Here is an 18,118-nt window from a genome sequence, read left to right as displayed (position 1 = left end):
ATATTTATGGTGGGTTAACTTTTCCTATCAGTGAGATCCAGAGAAGACATTTTTTAAAAAAATCTCTTTACTCTCAATTAAACTTTCCATTAGTAAAATTCTACTTTCTCTATGAATCAAGGTATAGTATCTCTAAACAACCAATGCAAATATTAAATGTTGTCAGTTTTCTGCAGGTAACAAATGCCAACCTTACATTGAGGTATATTTTATTCTTACGTGTGACCTTTTAGAAAATTCCACAGACTACCTACCAAGTACAGGATGATATAAACTATTCTCCTTGCAGATGTTTGGGAAAATATAAGGCAAGTAATATTTCTTAAAATGTGAAAACAAAAATGAAAATCCCCTTTCTTGGTTTTCTTTGTTCTTCCATTCTAAACTTTTTACCTAAAAATAAAAAATACAATCAGAATCATTCCATGAGACAGAAACAATTATTAGCTATCATAAACAAGGTTGTAAAAGGTCACTTAAGCGATACACTAATCTGTTATACTCTAAAGATACAGAGCTAAATATATATAAAGGACAAATAGCAAAAACTGGTATAATGCCATGTAAATGCATTATATATGTTAAATTACAAAAATCTTAGAAGTTAAAGTGTGATCTGAAAATTTTCAGAGTTGACCCAGACTTGGCTCTAATGACAAAGATACTAATGTTCTTTCCCCTTTTGCCCTGTCCTGAATAATTCAGCCTTAAAAGTCATACAAAATAGGCATATGTGAGTGGGAGTGGGGGAAAGAGTGAAAGCAGTGGCAGTCAAGTGCAGATAATTAGAGCCTAACCACAAAATGCAGGGCATCCATGAAGGGGATGTAGCAGAGGCGGCAGCCCAGTGGAGACTTAGAGCCCAAGAGGGGTGAGGACAGTGTCCATGGAGTAAGGGGGTGGGGGATAAGAGGGAAAGAGCAGTAAAATATAGGGTGTGACAATTCCAGTAGGGTGAAGAAGATAGCTAAGTAGGGGGATGGCAAAGGCCCAGAGTAGGCTTCATTGAGATACCACTATACATTATTCACTATTTTTTTCTAAGATTTTATTTATTTATTTGAGAGGCAGAGCGTGAGCACGCACACGAGCAGGGAGGAGAGGGAGAAGCAGGTTCCCTGCGAGCAGGGAGCCCAACATGGGGTGCTCAATCCTATAACCCTGAGATCATGACCTGAGCCAAACATCAGGGTGATTCATACCAAGACCTCCATGGTGTCCCTCTCACTCCGAAAACAGCCGTCCTTGGCCCCGGCAATGCCACAAGTGGTCCCCTGCCAGCTTCTGCAGCCAGCCAGGCCCACCAGGCCTCCCACCAGGCCCCCTACCTCAGTCACCCCTGACCTCTGCAACTCACACTGACTTAGAGCTGGTGGGGAGTGGGAGGGACGTGGGGATGACCAAGTGGGGTTTTTCTAAGTTCTCTGATCTCTGGGCTTGAGCAATTGGTAAAGGAAAGACAGGGTGTGGGGTTAAGTACTTAATTGGAGATGAGTGGGTTCACCTCTCTTCTTGCCCCTTCTTGGAATATAGGGCTCCTCTCATTTCTCTAGACCCCTAATTCCTGCTTCTTTCTTTGAAGGTAATGAGTGAGATGAAGTTTTGGGGTGGGTAGCCTCCTACACACTCTTTATTCTTTTCTCTATTTGGGGGGTTGGAGGTGGGAAGTTAGTCCCCAGGAGGGACAAGGGACATTTTTACATTTTGGAGCTAGTCACTGGGAGTAAAGGAGGGGTGGTGGTGGGAGATCAGGTTTATGTATATGTACTATCTTCTTTTTTATTATTAAACAACTTGGAGGGAGTTGAAAAAAAAAATGGGGGGGTGCCTGGGTGGCTCAGTCAGTTAAGCGTCTGCCTTCAGCTCAGGTCATGATCCCGGGGTCCTGGGATCGAGCCAGGACTGACTGAGCCACCTAATAGGTGCCCCTACATTATTCACTTTAGAATAACTAAAATTACATACTGACCATACCAACTGTTGGTGACGATGTGAAGCAACTTTTAAGCTTCAAAGATTGCTGGTGGAATGTAAAAAGGTACAACCATTTGGAAAACAGCTTGGCAGTTCCTTAAACAAGTCAATATATACCTACTCTACAACCCAGCTATTCCACTACTAGGTATTTACCCACGAGAAAAAATTTTATGTCCACATAAGGACTAGTTTATCAATATTCACAGCCGTTATATGTGTAATAGCTAAAAACTGGAAACAACTCATATCACCATCAACAGGTGACTGAATAACAAAGCATGTTATATCCATACAATGAAAAGTTACTCAGCAATAAAAAGAACCAAACTATTGACACACAACAATATGGATGATTTTCAAAAAAATTATGATAGAAAAAAGAAGCCAGACCAAAAAAAAAAAGTATGTACCATATGATTCCATTTATATGAAAATAAGGAAAATGCAAACTGTAGTGACATAAATCAGATCAACAGTTGCCTGGGAATGAGGTAGTGGTTAGGAGTGGAAAAGGATGTATTACAAAGGCATGTGAGAACTTTTAGGGGAGAAAGGTCATTATCTTGATTATGGTGACGGTTACATGGCTGTATACATGAAATAAATGTCATCAAATTGTATATTTCAAATATTGCAGTTTACTATATGTCAATTATATCTCAATAAACCAGCAAAACAATTTAAAAAATCTATATGAGGTATAAAAGTTGTTTTTTAAAAAAGAAAAACTGGTAATAATAATGACAGTAACAACTACCACCCACAGAACACTTTGTGTCATGTATTTTTTTCTTCTAGTACTTTTACTAATTATTTAACCCTCAAACACCAAAATAGGATAGGTATTATTTTTATGTCTATTTTAAGCCAGAGAGGTTAATTTACCAAAGGTGACACTATCAGTAAGATGTAGAATCAGATTTAAACCTTGGCAATCTCAATCAGGGTCCAAATTAACTTTCTAATGTTAGTTTCTGAGGCATAAGGAATTTCTGTGTTTGGAATAGTTACAAGAAATGTGTATATGCTAAGATTGTTTTCATCAACCAGGGCATGCACATTTCATATGTAGGGATGAACAGGTTACCTTACAAAAAATACATTCACCTAGAAATTTACAGAGTACAAACAGGTTAAAGTGTAAATTACATTCCTCCACCCAAAACCCCATTCTCAGCCTATCTCCCTACTGGCTGCCTCTTGGCAGGTTGATTCCTAAATCAAACAGTTACTACTTAAAGACCACAACCACTGATTATAAAGGAAAGGATTGGAAAGTAAACCCAACTGGCCCACAGAGGAAGGTATATACATAAAAGAGTCTACTTCAAGATCTTCTCTCTCTAGCTCCCCTTCTAAGAGACTCATAATCCCGCCAATGATTTTTATTTCACGAAAGGCATACTAACATACATTTTCAAAAGTAAAAATTTGTCCTCCTTCAAGAAAATAAGCAAATATCTACTCCAACATAATAATGGTAAGAGAGAGAAAAATTAATTACCCACACAAAGATGGTAAGAGGGGTGATATCAAAGAGGATAACACATACCTGAATTACTATGTATTTTAAAAGTGCTTCAAGAAAATAGCTTGTGAGATCTTCTTGACCTTTGTCTCCTGATTGTGGAGGGACAAGAGGAGTGATTTCCTCTATAGTGACTTGAGCTATACAGAGACAAAAGTTTAGTATAATCACAAAACAAATTTAACAATGAAATAATGTGATCCAAATAAAATTTAACTGTAAGACATATATGCAATGAATATGCTTGAAAACGTTCTAATGATTGAACCTTGAAATAAATCTGAGATCATCCTAACAGCCCATCACAACAGCCATAAAGTTTAATAATCAGCTGTTTCATAACCCCTTGAGAGAATATGACAGGGATGGATAGACAGATAACAAAGGGCTTAAGAGTGAATCTTAATTGAAAAAAAACTCATATTTTAAAATTTACATTAAGTGTGCCCATTACAAAAATTCCAGCCCATTACAAAAATTCCACAGTATGACGAGAAGCCTCAACAATAATGACCTTACTTATCGATTAAAGGACTTATTACTCTAGTAATGACCACGTTTACTGTTTAAGGTAGCTCCTTTATTCAAAGAATAAAATGCTATTTCCCTCTCAAAAAGAAAGGATAGCATCTTAGTTCCTTGATTACAAAAGTCCATGTATAAAATAAGAAACTTTTACATTTTCGAAAATGTTCCGATATTCAAAAACATTCATTATAATAAATGCAAATTCAAAAAAATTGACCAACAACTAGCTGAACTCTCTTAAATATTTCCTAAGCAGCACCTAGTTTGATATAGGCAGGTTCCTAAACCTGTTTCTTAGTAAATATTAGCCAAGTAATTAAGCTCACAAAAATAGATTTTGTTACAGTCCTCTTGGCACAAAGTAAAATACTCTTGTACTTCAATGTACATCCAAATTAACTCAAGGATACAAGACGACACATGAGAATTAGAAATAAAAGATAAATGTAAAATGGCTTCTATTAACCATGTGTTTCTGATGCTTGACACCAGAAGCCTTGCTGGCCAGGGAGAGAATGTCCCTCCCCAGCCAATTCCCAGAGATGGTAAAGATGGGCCAGAGAACATGCCTTCCATACACAAACCAACCAGTCCAGAGTCCACACCTCTACCCCTCTTCTATCCAGCTCTCACATTCAAGGCCACTATTCCCCTGACCTAATCACCCAGGTACGTGGGTGACAATGAGGGACAGCCCCTATGCACCTAAGCCTGCTGAAATTATCCAAACGAGCCAATCACAGGACTGCTCACACTGCCTCAAATGTTTCTACCTACAGAAATCACAATAAGGGCTCTTGCCTTTGATGCCCTACCCCTGATTGACCCTGGTACTTCCCCATGTGGTCACCCTCCCTGGTGTGGCATGCCCTCTCCCTTGGGAACTGTAACTATTTTTTTATGTCAATCATCTTCTGATCTGTTGGCCTCATCATAGGCGAAAAATAATAAAACCTACATTTTATAACATGGCCTTGAATTACTGAGTTAATAAACATACGGACATTTTAAAAATACATTAATAAACTACACAGGAAATATTAAAATACTGATGGATAAGATCTCATGAATCTTACTTTCTTGAAGGTTGAGTGGAGGATTAATGAGATTATCTAAAGTTCGAGGTCCATGTTCAGATTGTAGTGCTGAAAATCCGGGAATTAAGCATGAAAACATCCAAAGCTGTTCTTTGCTACAGTTATTCTGAAGAGCTTGCAACCATAATAAGAAAAGACGAACACCTTCCCGTCTGATCTAAAATAAATAAAATGAAAAACAGTATTTTTACTAATAAGGGAAATATTTTCTTACTTTTAAGGCCAAAATTCTCTAGATGATTAGAGAGTGTTACTTTGCAAAAGAGAGGAAGGACAGAAAGAGGTAAAGGAAAAAGGAGAAAAGGAAGAAGGAAAAGAGGGAGGGAAGGAAAGAGGAAGGGCTACTATACCCATGTCATTTATTGAGCCCTCATTATTTGTAAATTTAAATTCACTGATTTTGAACAAATACAGAATAAATTTGGCCTCTAACTACTTACAGCCATAAGGTAATCTTTATTCTCTAATTTCCATTAGTAAAAAGAAAAAAATCAGAAAATTATTTCCTTCTTGTTTACTTCCCTCTTTCCCAACACCACTGGTCTAATCCAAGAACCAAGAAGAAAGAGGGCAATAACTTTCCCTGTACAGTGACTTTGGTGGTAAAAGGTAGAATGGTTATGGGGATCTTGGTACCCTGCTAAATCAATGTTCTTGTTCTTAAAAAAGCTTACCACTCTCTGAAATTATGTCATCTACTTATTATTTGCTGCTAACCTGCAAAGCAGAAATTTTGACCGGTTACTATATTCTAAGTACCTAGAACAATACCCCATATACAGAAGACAACAAATATTTCAATCAATGCATAAATTCTCTCCCAGGAAGAAAACAGGAAAAGACAGAAAAACATTCAGTCTCTGACAAGCAAAACACAAAGTTCTTCATTAAGCTAATCTCACTGGTAGCTTTGGAAACTGCCTTACCACAGCTTGGTAAATGGCCACTGTCAAAGCTGTTCAACAGCTGCCACCCTTACAGTTTAGAGAGATAACAAGAAAACAAACAATTAGGAAGGCTTATTCCTTTGTACTGCTATACCAAGCCTTGACACCAAAACCACCCACAATATGAAACTTTCACTTAACCTACAAGATGCTTTTGCACTGGGTAGCTTCTCTTACCGGAGCACAATGAGATAATGAAAAAGAAAAGAAATAAAATCAACTTTTTAATATAGATCCATCATTCTTCCCTACATCTAAGAATAGTTACAGTAATATAAAGAATAATTTGTAAATAATTTTTGTCTTCTGGGGACCAGAGAGCAAAGTATTTCTAGTGAATCACTCAATGCAGTAGCAAAAGTTTTTCAATAGCCTGGTCAACCCAGTATGTATTTTCACACATACTGAGTATGTTGCTATATTTTATTTTAAGTCAATTCACTTCAACTAAGTGAACTAAAGACAACTCAAAATTCTTTAGAAAAAAAGTTGATGTAGGAAAAGTAGAACAAGAGACAGTTTTTTTAAAAGTCATAGAAAAAAAATATAATTATACCTTCAAGGAGTTTCCTGTGTGGAGTAGTTTCTTTAAAATTAATCCTGAAAAGGAAACATGATTTAAAATACTCATATTTTCTTAGTTGTTTCCAAATGTCAGAGTTCTCGGTCAGACTTGAAAACACTTTAAAACAAGTCCTTGGCAACCTCCAAATTATTCTTGGTGACCCTGATATCCCTCTGGCCATAATCCTGGGACTAGAAGGGCATGTAGTCACCTTTTCAACACATGTTCTATTGGAATTAAACATGATTTAGTCTATTGAAACAAACCCTAATCCCAAAATTGCATTTACTACAACATTATCTCTGTATATCTCTTACTTAAGATTAAGAATATAATTAAATACTTTCTGCATCACTAATACAAATAAAAACCACTGCAGGGAACTTCCATTTAGTTAACCACATGAACTTCTATAATTCTAATATTTCCTAACAAACATTTTCATTGTACTTTCTTTTTCAGAATATTCAAAGCTATCTTTAATATTCCTTTTAAATTTATACAATTTTTCAACTCTATAATAAAATATTGAAATTACATTAACAAACATCCAGAGACCCGCCATTTGGTCTAAATAAATCTAAATACAGTCCCATGTTTCCTATAATTTCAAAATTTCATTTATTTACCTTATTTTTGATGTTTTATCTAACAAGTATCATTGAAGCCTCCTTTGAAACCATGTCAAATCATTCTCCTTCCTTCCCCAGAAAAAAACATTATCCAGATTTGTATTATTTCCAAAATATTTTTATATTAGGGTTATTATTTATAAATTAATAAAATATTTAGAATTGGTTTATATATTTAAAACCTTATGTCAGTAACAAGAATCTCTTCCATAGCTATTTGTTCTAATCCTATTTTTTTATTCTTTCTAATAATATCAAGATCACACACATACAAAACACACACACACACACACACACACAGATCAAGCCTGGATTTTATTTGGTTAAGTTTCATTTGTCATACAAAAATAAGCTTTAATTTTTTTTTTTAATTTTATTTATTTGACATAGAGACAGAGAGGGAACACAAGCAGGGGGAGTAGGAGAGGGAGAGGCAGGCCTCCGACTGAGCAGGGAGCCCAATGCGGGGCTCGATCCCAGGATGCTGGGATCATGACCCGAGCTGAAGGCAGACGCTTAACCGTCTGAGCCACCCAGGCGCCCCAAGCTTTAATATTTCAAATAAAACTGTGTTGATTTATCTGCAATTCTCTACCTTATGTTTGCACAAATTCAATTTCTTAAAACAATACTATGTAAACCCCAGTCTTTAATCAGCTCCCCTAAAAAAATCTATGTATGCTAAACGCACTGTGGTATCGTGGACTGGATTCTGGAACAGAAAAAGAACATAAACAGAATACCAAATCTGATTAAGTCTGAAGTTTAATTGTTTTTTAAAACAAAAACCTTACATTTACATATGATATACAAAACAAGCCTTCCTGTAAGTTACTTTTCTTTTTTTTTTTTTTTTTTTGAGAGAGTGCATGTGCAAGAAAGCGGCGCGAGGGGCTGGGGGTGCTGCTCAATCCTAAGTAAGCTCCATGCTCAGCGCAGAGCCCCACTTGGGGCTCAAGCTCACGACCCTGAGATCATGACCTGAGCCGAAATCAAGAGTCAAACGCCCAAATGACTGAGCCATCCAAGGGCCCCCCTACCTAAGTAACTTTTCACAACCAACATTAGCTTCTGAAATTTATCTATAGTGATCTATATAGCTCTAATTAATTCACTTTAACTGCTGTGTACAATTCCATTCCATACTATTAATCTTATTTATGTTAGGACATTTGGTTTGTTTTCAAATTTTTGCTATTCCCAGGAATACTATAATAAAGGTTCTTGTCATAGCTATAAAAATAGCTAACACCATACATAATTGTGAAAGAGTAACTGCTTTCTCCCACACATCAGGAATGATACAAGAGTGTCTGCTCTCACCACTTTCATTCAACACTATACTAGAGAAACAATAAGAAAGAAAGAAAGAGAGAGAGAGAGAGAGAAAGAAAAGAAAAGAAAAGAAATTAAAGGTACCAGATTGGAAATAAAAAAGTAAAACTATCGGGGCGCCTGGGTGGCTCAGTCATTAAGCATCTGCCTTCGGCTCAGGTCATGATCCCAGGGTGCTGGGATCGAGCCCCGCATCGGGCTCCCTGCTCGGCGGGAAGCCTGTTTCTCCCTCTCCCACTCCACCTGCTTGTGTTCCTGCTCTCGCTCTCTCTCTCTGTCAAATAAATAAATAAAATCTTTAAAAAAAAAAAGTAAAACTATCTTAAATTGCAGTTGACATGTTCCTATATTTAGAAAACTGAAAGGAATCTACAATAAAACGAATAGAATAAGTGAGGTATAATTAACTAGAAACAATATAAATACCCATGAATTGGTGAGTAGATAAAACATGATATAGCCATATCATAGTACTCTATACAGCAATAAAAAGGAATGATAATAAATGTTATAATATGGAAAACAAACAAAAAAATTATGCTAAGTGAAAGAAGCCAAATGCAAACTACTATAAATTATATGATTTCATTTATATGAAATGTCAAAAAAAGACATTTATTGAGCACAGAAAGCAGACTGTGGTGGTGGGAAAGGCACTAACTGTAAACGGGCTTGAAGGAATACTTCAGGGTGAGGCAATGTTCTAAAACTAGACAGTGGTGACTCTAAAGATTTGCTGAAAATCACTAAATTATTTACTTAAATAGATGAATTTTACACGTATATAAAATATAATTCAATAAAGCTACTTTTAGGGGCACCTGGGTGGCTCAGTCAGTTAAGCATCTCACTCTCTCTGTCAAATAAATAAATTTTTAAAATTCTTAAAAAAAAAAAAGCTACTTTTAAAAAATCAACTAGATTCCTTGATTTATTTTCCTTTATATATAAGACAAAAATGAAAGAAAACAGTCTTAGGATTTTTCTAGATGACAAAGAAAAATGACCACTTATGTGTCTTCTCAAAGTTAGACATTTACTGGACTATTATTAATCATGACAAGTAGAGAGCCTAAAGCTCTTTTGAAGATTTAAGGCTACATTCCTTAGAAGATACAATAAACTTTTGAAGTTCAGATGTCTCAAAAAAAACTTTCTTCATAAACAACCTTCAAAGACATTTTTATGATTATGAAACACAAAATAGGATTTCACTATTTTATTGAGTACCTTATCAAGTGCTTATTACTAATTCATATCTCTTCTGATATAAAACCTACTCAAATATTTTGCCAATTTAAAAATATTTGTCTTATCATCTTATTATCAAGTTGTAAGAGTTGCTTATATATAATGGGTATGTTATATTTAGTCTCAAACTTTATCCAAAAAGTTCATTCTAAAAGACTTTACTACTTAGGATTTTGGTTTTAGCCCCTGCATCAATATCCTTCCTCGATGTCCAGAGTTCCTTTTGTTTCTGGAATTAATTGGGAAGGCTTATCACTAAATTATTTACTTAAATAGATGAATTTTACCTATATAAATTATAATTCAATAAAGCTACTCTTAGGGGCACCTGGGTGGCTCAGTCGGTTAAGCGTCTGCCTTCGGCTCAGGTCATGGATCCCAGGATCCTGGGATCGAGCCCCACACTGGGGACCCTGCTCCATGGGAAGCCTGCTTCTCCCTCTCCCACTCCCCCTGCTTGTGTTCCCTCTCTCGCTGTCTCTGAGAAATAAATAAAACTTATAAAAGTTTTTGAAAACTTACAGTTTCAAAGCCCCACAAGAGACTTTTCTTTTTTGAAATAAAACACATTTATTCATCTAGCCATCAGTTAACAGACATTGGGTAATTTCCATCTTTTGGCTACTATGAAAAATGGTGCTATGAACATTAGAGTATACATTTCTATGCAGACATATGTTTTCCTTTCTCTTGGGTATGGTATATCTGGGTATGGAATTGCTGGGTCATAGAAGAGCTCTATGTTTAATATTCTGAGGAACTGCCAGACTGGTTCTCAAAGCAGCTGTGGCATTTTACATTCCCACCAACAATGTTCGAGGGTTCCAATTTCTCCACAGCCTCACCAATACTTGTTATTTTTTGGCTTATAGTCATCCTAGTAGATGTGAAGTGGTATCTCCTTAGAGTTGTGATCTGCATTTCCCTATTGACTAATGACGTTGCACATCTCTTCATGTACTTATTGGTCATTTGTGTATCTTGGAGAAATGTCTATTCGAATCCTCTGCCCATTTATAAACTGTGTCCAAAAAGATTTCACTGGCTATAATGGATTAAAAAATGTGGGACCTAAGTAAAATCTATGACTTTCGTTTTTAAGAGAAACGAATACGTTTTACAAATGAATATAAGGCCTGTAACATTCTAGTTCAACAATGTAGACAGGGTGGCCGTCCACATATTCCCCATGAGAAGGGTCATGAGAATCATTAGCAATCAAAACTGCCATCACTGAGACACCCAAACCAAAGCCAACAATGCTTACCTGCAGACTCCCTTCTAACCACAGAGGGGGAAAATGTCTGAGAACAAGAGCTCAAGAGCCCTGTGGTGATATTGTTATTAAGACCAGACTCCAAACCAGCAAGCACCTTGGCTTAGTTCCTGGAAAGAGAAAGTCTGTGGTCTCCTCCCTACTTAGTCTCTGACAGTAATCCACAGCAGGGGGTTTTTTGCTCTTTTTCCTTTTTGGCTTCATTCCATGATCTGGAAAGCTCTCCTCTGGCCCTTCAAGCAAGAAGGTTAACTCTAGTTCCCCTCACTATTTTCTGTGGAGCAAACTACCGGATGACACCGCTTGCTTTCAAATCTGGAGCCCAAATATTCACTCTACCTGGCACTTTACATTTCTGATTCTGAGATGTTTATTTTGATGCTGAGCCTTTTATTTTTTTGGTTTTTTAGTTTTATCATTACTAAAGTAAAGGAACAGACAGATCAAAGAAATTTAATATGCCATTTTGACTGGAAATCCTTCATCTACATTTTTATCTCATACTCCCATTAAGGATAGTCCTATATTCTTTAATTTGTTTTTACTAAAACATAAACTAGATATTCATTTCAAATAATGACTAACCCACTACAGAGCATTTTCATATATTATCATTTATGTCAAATGTGAAATACATATTTAAATCACTTACCAATACTATGAAACTGCCATCGCTGATGAATTCTCTCTGGAAGAAGTTGTAAAATTTTCTAAAAATCAGTATGAATAAAACAAAGAATGAAAAGCAAGTAATGAGTCCACATTCTGTGCAATGTGAAAAATTAAACAAAGAGCTTATAATAAGCCTATAACAGTTTCTTATGTAAAAGACAGCATCACAAACACAAAATAGCATTTGAGTTAATCTGACAGTACTTGCACTATTTCAGCACTGACACATTGATCAGTATTTGAAAACACCAAAAACAAAACCCAACAAGCTATACTAACGAAGATTTGGAACAAGACATTAATGAAATTTATCTTTTACAATGATGTGAAAAGTAAGTATATTCCTCTTTATGGATTAAATAACAAACTCTAGGGGCGCCTGGGTGGCTCAGTCATTAAGCGTCTGCCTTCGGCTCAGGTCATGATCCCAGGGTCCTGGGATCGAGCCCCACATCGGGCTCCCTGCTCAGCGGGAAGCCTGCTTCTCCCTCTCCCACTCCCCCTGCTTGTGTTCTGTCTCTCGCTGTGTCTCTTTCTGTCAAATAAATAAATAAAATCTTAAATAAATAACGAACTCTAGCATATTTCAAAATGATCATTTACTATTCTTAGAATTTCCATATTGTGGGTATTACTGATAAGTTCTGAATCCTTTCAGATACTACTATTTGTGTGACATTTTGTCTCACTTTGAGTAGTTCTTCCTCCTGTTTTGATTTTCACAAAAATCACAGCAAATATTTGTACTGATTTGATTCATGTGAACCCAAAGGTACTTATATTTACGATGGCTATAGGTATAAGAACAATATTTAAAAATTCAGGATCCTTACAGTTAAACTAATACAGGTTTTCATTAATTGGAAGTAAACACTTTTTACATATAACACTTTCAAAATTTTACCTTAATTCCCTTTACAAATTTCTACTGTGTGAATTAATCTAGTTCAACAGCTGCCTTACTATGGTACTGAACTATGCTCCCAGTACTCATTCGCTTGCTGAATGAGTTTTGTGTGTGTGAGTTTGTTGTTACTGCTGCTCTTACTATACTGTTATACTTCAGAAATGCCATGAACCAAAGTGTTCATAAAGGCCAAACACTAGATATTTTTACATGTAATGGTATCTCATTAATCCTCAGAACCATCCTAAAGAGAGAGTTTATTAATCTCATTTAAAAAATGAGAAAATGGGTTAAGTAATGTGCTTAAATTAGAAAGTGGAAGAACTGATTCCAATCTTGATATGCTTAATTCCAAAATGTGTACTTTTATACTATTCTGCCCCAAAAGATAGTATGCATGTTTTACACCTATCTTCCACTTGATATGATCTTATTAGTCCATCTCATACAAGAGAATGATGAGGAAATTTTACATGAATTAAACAAACTTCTTTACTTCTTTACCATTGCCCTCCTCAAAGTTCTCTAGCCAACAATTGTATAATTGTATTTATTTTGGTGTGGAAAGAGATAAAATTAGAAGTTAAAAGATAAGTTTATAAACTACTCAGAAACATTCCTAAATTATGACTATTATACTTCAGATTTAACCTCTTATAAAATGTAAATAAACATGTCTTTATTTTTATGTGGTTACTATAAAGATGAAAGAAACCATGTGTAGTCTTTTTTTTTTTTTTTAAAGATTTTTTTTATTTATTTATTTATTTGACACAGAGAGAGACAGCGAGAGCAGGAACACAAGCAGCGGGAGTGGGAGAGGGAGAAGCAGGCTTCCCGCCGAGCAGGGAGCCCGATGTGGGACTCGATCCCAGTACCCTGGGATCATGACCTGAGCCGAAGGCAGACGCTTAATGACTGAGCCACCCAGGCGCCCTACCATGTGTAGTCTTAACAGAAGAAAACAGATTATAAATCCTGTATCATATTATGATATATATTACATAGAGGAAAATAAACACTATTTTTTAACAGAAGGAAGATCCTGAAAGATCTTCCATTAACTAATCAATACACCTCAGTTTCCTGGACATAGGGCAAGCACGAATGTCTGAAGGAACACTTTCCAGAAATTATTATCTTGCCTTCTCTGCTGATACCTTTTTTTTTAACTTCTTTTTCAATCTTATTTCCTTCTCTTGCCTAATTTCCCTGGCTAGCTAGAACCAAGTGCAATACTCAATAGAAATGGCAAGAGTGGATACCTTTGTTTTGTTCCTAATCTTAAGAAAGAGGCACTCAGTATCCAGTACTAGGTATGGTCTTGAATGTGTATTTTTATAGATGTCCTACATCAAACTGACGATGTTTCCTTTTATTCCCACTTTGTTTGGTGTTTTATCATGAAAAAGTATTGGATTTGCCAAATGCTTTTTCTTTGTCTATTGATAATAACATGCATTTTTTTGTCTTTAATTGTTATTACTAGTTGGTTAATTTTTAGATGTTAAATTTTGTATTTCATAGATAAATCCCACTTCGTGATGTTGTATAATTCTTTTAATCCTTTTTATATGTATCTTGGTTTGGTTTACCTTTTTTTTTTTTTTAGGATTTTTTTGGTGCCAATACTCATGAAAATATTTTATTATAATTTTCTTTCCTTGTTTTTGTCTGGTTTTGGTTGGGTAATACTGGCTTCATTGAATGAACTGTGAAATACCATCTTTTTTTAATTAAAGAATTTGTGAAGAACTGGTATTTTTCTTTAAATGTCTGGTTAAAATTCACTAGTGAAGTCATCTGGGTCTGGGCTTTTCTGGGTGGGATTTTATTTAAACACTAATTCATTTTTTCACTAGTTCTAACTCCTTCAGGTTTTCTATTTCTTTTTAAATCTCACTGCTTCCTGTCTTTATAGAAACGTTTCCATTTTATATATCAAATTTGTTGGCATACAGTTGGTCATAGTATTCTCTTACAATTTCTATGAAGTTGGTAGTGATATTCCTTTTTAATTCCTGAATTTAGTAATTTAATTGTTCACTCTTTTTACTTAGTCAGTATGGCTAACTATTATTAGTTTTCTTGATCTTTTTCAATGAACCGATTTTTAGTTCTGTTGGTTTTCTCCATTTTTAAAATCTTTCTTCCATTTATTTCTGCTATAATCTTTATTATTTCCTTTTATCTGCTTGCTTTAGGTTTAATTTGCTCCTTTTTCTAGTTTCTTAAGGTGGAAGCTTAGGTAATTGATGGGATATAATTCTTCCTTTTATCATATCAAGTTTATAACTATAAATTTTCCTCTGAGTGCTTGGTTAGCTGCATTCCCTAAGTTTGGGTATGTCATATCTTTCTATGAGCCACTGATTATTTGGGGGTGTGTTCATTAATTTCCACATATTTATGAATTTACAAAATTTCCTTGTTACTGATTTCCTCATTTAATTCCATATTAGAGAACATAATTTGAATGATTTCTGCTGATACTTTCATTCTTTCTCAAAACATCTATGTTTTAACATTCCCCTTGTAAATAGTTCATGCAAACACCTGGAGAGATAAACATAAGCCAATTCCTCAGGGACAATGATTACTGAAAATAAACAGCACAATAGGTACCAACACCAGTTACTTCCATTTAGAACTCTTAAAAAAACAAAAACAAAAACCATTCTTTTTTTTTTTTTAACTCTGACTAAATCAACAGCTAAATCAATACCTAAGAGAGATATCAGATTCTTCAAATTCTTCTAAACCATATCAAAGTACCCAAAGTATAAAACAGGGAATTATCTTTAATTACCAACAGACAAAATAGCTCAATGTTGAGACACAGATTTCCAAATTCTTTACTGTCTTTCAAGTCACAAGATCTAATCCTGGCTTTCTCCAGATCTCTGAATTCTTGCTAAAGATCAGAATACTCCTATCATTGCTCGATTTGAAAGACAGAATGAAGAAGCAAGGAGTTATTTTAAAAGTGAAGGGACCCTAATTTTTATCAGTATGCCAAAAACAAAATATAAATTTTAGTAGAGCATCAAATGTTGCTACTTCCTTCTGTTTATTTAACAATAAAGACTTGTCCCAACCCAATCCAAAGTAATACAGAAAAACAATTTATAAAACACTTAACTATTTTATAGTATTACCAATTCTGTGGTGTCAAATGTATAAAAACATAATTCTATTTCTACCTAAAAACAACACATGTATTTCAAAAAATAATTAAGAATTAAGTCAGATATATTTTTAGGTCAAAAAATGTGATTCAGTTCTTAGAAAGCACAGCAAATTCAGTCTTTTGATATATGCTATTTTATAGTTTCAATATATTCCTTTGTATGTCTCAAGAATTATTTTGGAGGGGAAAAAAGTTGATTGGCAGATACTTACCTCAAAAATAAAAAGTATAGCATCCAATTCCTCCCTCTGAGACTTGTGACCTAAAACATTTTTACAGAAAAATATTTTAATCATTATCATTTTGTCCTCACTGTTACCATTTAAAAAGCTTAAAATATTTCAAGCACTAAAGTATTTTCTCAGTGATTCTTTAATAAAATGTTTAAAGCATATTCTGTTCAATGTATAGATAATATTGTAGCATCTCTATTCTTTTCAACAATTAAATTTAGATTCTACATATTTATATCTAAAAACAAATAATATACTGTGGAAGGGTGCCTGGGTGGCTCAGTCAGTTAATTGTCTGCCTTGGGCTCAGGTCATGATCTCAGGGTCCTGGGATCAAGCTCTGCCTGGGGCTCCCTGGTCAGTGGGGAGTATGCTTTTCCCTCTCCCTCTGCCCCTTCCCCCACTCACGTGCGTGTGCACGCACTCTCTCTCTCTCAAATAAATAAATAAAATCTTTTTTAAAAAAACAAACAAAAAAATATACCGGGGAGAACTTAGAATAAATTCTGAAAATGAAAATATGAGAATGACTGCTCAAACTTCACAGGCATCTAAAGGCAGAGCAAAGAAAATGAGGAAACGGGTAAATAAATCTGACCAGGTAAAAAGCAAATCTTCCAAGCCTTCTCAAAAGAATGAAGACAGTATTACTAACCCATACTTTGAAAGGGTATCTAAAAGATGTTTCACAAAAAAAAGTGAAATAACATTAAAATTCCAATGTCCAAGAGTCTATTTTTAAGTGGTTACTTATGACAATTGTTTGAAACATCAACATAAGCCAGGACCAATTATATCTTACCTTTCTGTTTAAGACTAGCTTCAATAGTCACAAAATTCTCAAAGAACACGTAATATATATGTGAAAAATGTTGGTCAAAAAACTGTTTAAGATCAATAGACTCTGCGTTCTCTGAAAAGGAAACGAAAAGTTTTTAGTGACTACATATATGTTAAATCATGTTAAGCAAATAATCATAGTGGCGAGTTTCCCTCAAAAAAGTCAAAGAACTGCTCCTAAAATTTTATCCTATTAAATATTTGAGACATGCATTTATTTATATCCTTGTTATCACAACTTTAGTTTTTAAAAATTTTAGTTTTAATTTTAAAAACAGGTTAAAGGGCATCTGGGTGGCTGAGTCAGGTAAGTGTCTGACTTCACTGAGGTCCTGATCTCAGGGTCCTGGTCCTGGGATCCAGCCCCTGCATCCCTCTCCCTCTGCACGACCCCCACCCGCCCGACTTGTGTGCTCTCCCTCTCTCAAATAAATAAAATCTTAAAAAAAAAAAAAAAAAGGTTAAATCAGGTTACCATAATCTTTGTTTCCTAAAAAAAAACACAACAATGTCTCAGAGATTTATTCAAAATTTATTTTGAATATTTAACCAAACCAAGGAAAGAAGTCAAGTTTTAGTTTCAATTCACAGCTATGCTTCTCTCAACTTATCCCCAAGACAGTTTAAAATCAGTATTCCTAAGAGTAATTATATATCTTATCTAAAACACATTTATTCAGTAAATAGGTACATAACAGACTTTATAAATAGGCACTTAAGTATTACAAAGCTCAAATACAGATAATATTGCTTTAAAGGAATTGTCAGTATAGTCCAGGGCACACAAAATCAAACATATAGCTGTATGCACATTAGAAAGTGTTAGGTACTGAAAGTGAAGTTACAAAGTATAATGGCAATTTAGAAACACAAAATTACTTTCAAAACTAAAAGAGGGGTGAAAGTATGGAAAGTAGGAAAGCTTAACAGGATTTATTATTTAAAAAGACTTTTAAGGATACAAATGTAGGGATCGAAGGGGTACGTGCACCCCGATGTTTATAGCAGCAATGTCCACAATAGCCAAACTGTGGAAAGAACCAAGATGTCCATCGACAGATGAATGGATAAAGAAAATGTGGTATATATACAATGGAATATTATGCAGCCATCAAAAGGAATGAGATCTTGTCATTTGCA

The 18,118-nt window shown here is 35.0% G+C and overlaps 1 protein-coding gene across 1 annotated transcript in view; it reads right to left on the bottom strand.

Annotated features, from left to right (window-relative positions):
- Positions 1–18,118, bottom strand: part of RALGAPA1 (Ral GTPase activating protein catalytic subunit alpha 1) — a 239,831-nt gene that overhangs the window by 195,700 nt on the left and 26,013 nt on the right. Inside the window, exons 2-8 of the mRNA XM_081829769.1 lie at positions 16,941–17,051; positions 16,118–16,167; positions 11,789–11,846; positions 6,634–6,677; positions 5,110–5,287; positions 3,530–3,645; positions 255–393 (exon numbers count right to left, since the gene is read on the bottom strand). Coding sequence (XP_081685895.1) covers positions 255–393; positions 3,530–3,645; positions 5,110–5,287; positions 6,634–6,677; positions 11,789–11,846; positions 16,118–16,167; positions 16,941–17,051 — 696 coding nt within the window. The remainder of the gene's footprint in view (positions 1–254; positions 394–3,529; positions 3,646–5,109; positions 5,288–6,633; positions 6,678–11,788; positions 11,847–16,117; positions 16,168–16,940; positions 17,052–18,118) is intronic.

The sequence above is a fragment of the Leptonychotes weddellii genome, chromosome 9, assembly GCF_054177405.1.
Source record: "Leptonychotes weddellii isolate Sample4059 chromosome 9, ASM5417740v2, whole genome shotgun sequence".
NCBI lineage: Eukaryota > Metazoa > Chordata > Mammalia > Carnivora > Phocidae > Leptonychotes > Leptonychotes weddellii.
This window is presented reverse-complemented; position numbering and strand designations above follow the sequence as displayed.